This window comes from Sitodiplosis mosellana, unplaced genomic scaffold, assembly GCF_009176505.1.
Source record: "Sitodiplosis mosellana isolate CC-2019 unplaced genomic scaffold, AAFC_SMos_1.0 Smas_scaffold_5751, whole genome shotgun sequence".
In the NCBI taxonomy this organism is placed as follows: Eukaryota; Metazoa; Arthropoda; class Insecta; order Diptera; family Cecidomyiidae; genus Sitodiplosis; species Sitodiplosis mosellana.
In genome coordinates, this window is record NW_022600993.1 from 1 (window position 1) to 4,459 (window position 4,459).

The 4,459-nt window shown below is 35.3% G+C and overlaps 1 protein-coding gene across 1 annotated transcript; it reads right to left on the reverse strand.

Annotated features, from left to right (window-relative positions):
- Nucleotides 1-1,264: 1,264 nt before the first annotated feature.
- LOC129572926 (phosphatidylinositol 4-phosphate 5-kinase type-1 alpha-like) lies at nt 1,265-3,641 on the reverse strand (the record flags this gene model as incomplete). Its single annotated transcript, XM_055453043.1, has 8 exons — nt 1,265-1,396; nt 1,478-1,576; nt 1,644-1,685; nt 2,095-2,182; nt 2,293-2,718; nt 2,812-3,129; nt 3,224-3,421; nt 3,513-3,641. Coding segments are annotated over 8 exons (1,432 nt in total), but the record flags the coding sequence as incomplete, so codon positions are not given.
- Between the last annotated feature and the right edge of the window lie 818 nt (nt 3,642-4,459).

Genomic DNA, 4,459 nt, shown 5'->3' on the forward strand with positions numbered 1-4,459 from the left:
GTATGAAAAATCACTCAGAAAGCCATTTTTTAGAGTTTCGGTCAAGGCAAACTGATGTTTTTTTTTGCAAAAATAATGGGAACCTTCGAACAACCAAGCACCTGCTTGCCCATAAATTTGGTCCAAAACCGACATTTCTTGAAATTTTTGAAATTCTGTTCGAAAATGACATTTTTATATGGAAAATGGTCAAAATAGTTACAGTGGAACCTCGGAAATTAGAAGATCCAGAAATTAGAATTCCTCCGAAATTAGAAGAGAATTCTCCGCTCCATTGCTGCTTCTGAAATTAGAAGATTGTCTTCTAATTTCAGAGGTACTTTTTTAAATGCTTATTTAATGCAATGCAGCTATTGTATCGAACGAAAAATATTTTAAATGGAACAAAGCATCGATTGGAACTGCTTGACGAAACTAGGGAATTGAATCACTATTTGTGGTTTTTTTTTGAAAATTATGAGCCTCAGCTTCAAAATCTCGAAACAAAACATATTAATGTGAATTCTATTTGAAAGCGAAAATTTTTAGGAACATTTCATCGTTAAAATATACAATCATGGCTGATTTGAAGCAAATTGAACTCAAAATCTTCTGGAAATATATTCAATTTTCGTCCAAAAATGAACAAATTTTGTTTTTTTGGATTCGGATTGCTCCAAATTTACTTTACATTCGTTTTTTTATAGCAAAAAATACATCTCCATAGTTTTTATAAACTTTCATCTCGAAATAAATGAATTTTTTTGTCTGATAATTCTTCTAATTTAATTGGAATATTATTGAAACGGATTATTAAGGCAGAGTATGAAAAATATTGGAATCTTGTTAAAAGTATGTTTCAAAGTTATATATTTATTTGGGAATTTCGTTCTGGTGTTACTGTAGTGTCATTTCGTTCATTTAACTGCAGAATTAATGCGAAAAAAATTTGCCTCCGAAATTAGAAGAATTCAGAAATTAGAAGTACCCGAAGTACAAACACCTTCTAATTTCCGAGGTTCCACTGTATTTTTAAAGCTCCGAAGTGCTATGAAAAGAGTTTTCATTGCAATTTTGGTTAAATACCAAGCGGGAGGCAAAGCGAATTGCCGCGGAGCGGAAAAGTTTGGATTACATATGTAATTCGTTTTATTTTTCTTTGCGAAGACACCAATTCGAAGTTTTTCTGTCAGTAAAATTAAAATCGCCGAAAAGCACGAGTGAAACATACTCTTTTTTATCAAAATATAAGTCGTCAAAAAACATACACTACTCTCAATCTCACCCATACTATAGAAATGTACAACACTCCAACTACCATTCTCAGTAGCTAAATGAAGAGGTGTCTCCTTAATGTGATTTTCAAAATTCAAATTGGCTCCTTTCTTTATGAGTAGGTCAACGACATTCGTGTGACCTGAAAAATATAATGTAACACAGATCAATGAAAAAGATCAATCCATTCTCATTTTTATCGAAAATAAATATTCAACATTACCTTTCGCAGCAGCATAATGGAGCGGTGTCTGCATTAAACTATCGATAGTATCAATTTTAGCTCCTTTCGTGATGAGCATTTTAACGACATCCAAATCACCTGAAACAGATCATTGAAATAGAGTCTGCCAATTTCAGATTTAGTAAAGATGAATATTCAAAATTACCATCTTTAGCAGCGTTATGAAGTTTTCTTCGACCGCGTTCGTCTTTTTTTGCAAAAATTGAAGAAAAAAATTGATCAGTGAAATGAATCGAAAGAAAATGTCGTACACAGAAAAAGTAGGGTATCCTATGTTCGAAAAAGCTGAAAATGGATCCATGAAGCTGTAACATAAACTCATGGATTGAGCTAATTTTTGATAGTATAAATACTAGAGGTCAAGTGAGACATGCATTTCGATTATTGGATGGATCAGGCTCACAAAATATTGAACCAAAATCTCGTAATTGACATTTCAAACAGCTCCATACAAAGCTTTGAATTTATGTTACAATTTTTGTTTTTGATGGGTAAATAGAAATATTCAACGCGTTGTTTTTTCCCAAACAAATTTTACATGTTTCATGAAATTGCATGATGAACGTGTAGTTTTATACAACGAATTGGAAACTCACGCGATGGAATTTTCTTAAAAACTTTATTGGCTATGAGATTCTGAAATCTCCGAGAGTAGAATGATGGCTGGCACACGGATACAGTATCCTATAAATTTGAATAACAGCAACGGCAACAATCATACATTTGAATTAGAATTGGAATTGATGTGAGTATTTGCGTGTGTATATCTATAAATTGTGATGCATTATGCTTACCCCACCATAAATAACACTTTTATATGCATACTCTAGTTTTCTCTTCAAACGGTACGATTGTAATATATCAATTATACCAATGAATAGTAGCAATCGTTCGCCTTTCCCATTGCGCGCTGGGATTCCGTTAGGTCTATCAAGTGGATCGGATTCATCGGATGAACTGTCACTTGGTCTTGGCATCACAGGCGGTGGTCGATATGATTTTTCCTGTTTTTCTTTAATTGCCAAATCTAAATTATGTACACCAACTAGCAATGAGTAGTCCATAATTTCGAATGATTCCAATAAACGACAATCACGTTGTATCGTCTTCACCAATGCATTGTACGTATCCGATTCGAGGAATATACCGTTCGGATGGTGTTCCATGAAATCTAAATCTCTGTATGTTGGCGATGATTTGGCACGTTCTTGTTGATTGAGCTGAAATTTAAATCAAAATTCCAAATGAATTTTTCCAAATACGACTTCGTTTTTGTTGCTGACGTTTTAATTCACATTTTTCGGTTAACCCACCTTTCGGTTGTGTATAGCCCCCTTGAAATCGTATTTCTGGTGTATTTTTACGGATGATGGCAACAAATTGTTCATTACAACTAAACGGACATTTTCGCTATTGGACTGAAAACCATATAAGCCGAAGAATTTTGGTAGGAGTGTGTGTGGATTTTGATTTAGATTCCTGTAGTATCCGGACAATAGTTTCGGTAAGAATTCAGCCTCCTGGTGTTGTACCGTTTTTATGATGAACTTATCGTCATCGCTTAAGTAGAATTGTGAACCAGATGCAGCAGGGTTCGACAGTTCTCGCAACGGTTCTGTACACAAGGACGACTGAAATTCGATGAAAACATTTTTGTTTGAATTTATTACTTCAATTAGTTAGGCGGTTGACAAAATTATCGGTGATAAATGAGTGAATGCATACCATGAAATCATGCGGCTGGATCCTGAAAAATCCACGAAAGTATCTAAATACTATGGGAGCATAGGTCTTTAATCTAAACTCAGCATAGTGGTGTGCGGGCGTTTGTGATGAACCTTTTGGTGGGAATGATATGGTTTCCAACTTCCCAAAGTCGTTCATCGACACGTCATGTGTTGGTTCTGCCAATTCCCTACGAACCTAAAACATTAAATGGATAGAAATATTCTTGAGTAATGAGCCCCAATAATGCGTAATTCGAAAATGGGCATTGTCGCAAATCGATACATACAATATGTTGAATTCCTAGCTGAATGAATCCCATAATATGCGACAGTTGAATTTTTTTGTGTGAAGTCTCCGCACCGTTACCACCCAACAGATGCTCACGATCATCTGTCCCATTTGGACAACCATTTACCTGAAAAATATTCCAAGCAAAAGTGGAATCGTTTTAATCACCTAATACTGTGTGTGTGTGTGTGTATCGCGTCGACATATTGTTTGTTTTTATTTTGGTTTTCGTGCTTCCTTTTACAAAGATCGAAAAAAATATATGTATATTGCCACGTTTATCAAGCTCTAGTATATAACTGCAAAAAAAATGCAAAAAAAACTCAATAAATCTCCCAAATTGAATATATATGCGCTTTCAACCATTTTTAAGACGAATGAAGTATGTATACTATCGGATATTTTTATTCAAGCTGATAGAAATCACAGGGATAGCACTACACCAGAGCGTGTTTTGAGCTGACGTTATCGGCACTCACTAACGTCAGCTGCTGATATCAGCTGCTGACGAGTATGCGTTGCGTTGTTTTAACGGATTTGCATTACAAAAACCAAAGTTTGAATAATCATTCCATTGGTATGTTGGGATGATATCTCGTTTTTATACTGTAAATGCGTTAAAATAACGCAACGCATACTGATATCAGCAGCTGACGTTAGTTAGTGCTGATAACGTCAGCTGAAAACACGCTCTGCACTACACTAACAATAACATTATTTGCAAACTAAAGTGCGTCCAAACATTGAGCACGGAGCATAGTGCAAAGAGTACGGTCGTGGACGCACTTACCTCTCGCTCACATTGTCAAACATTGCCGATAAAATGTGTGGCGTTGTTCGTTTGACAGTTACTGGATGAGACTATCAGTGCGATAGAAATGACGGCCTGAGAAGGAAAACCTTTCCTACAAAACCTGTGCGCAGAACACAAACACAGAAATTTTT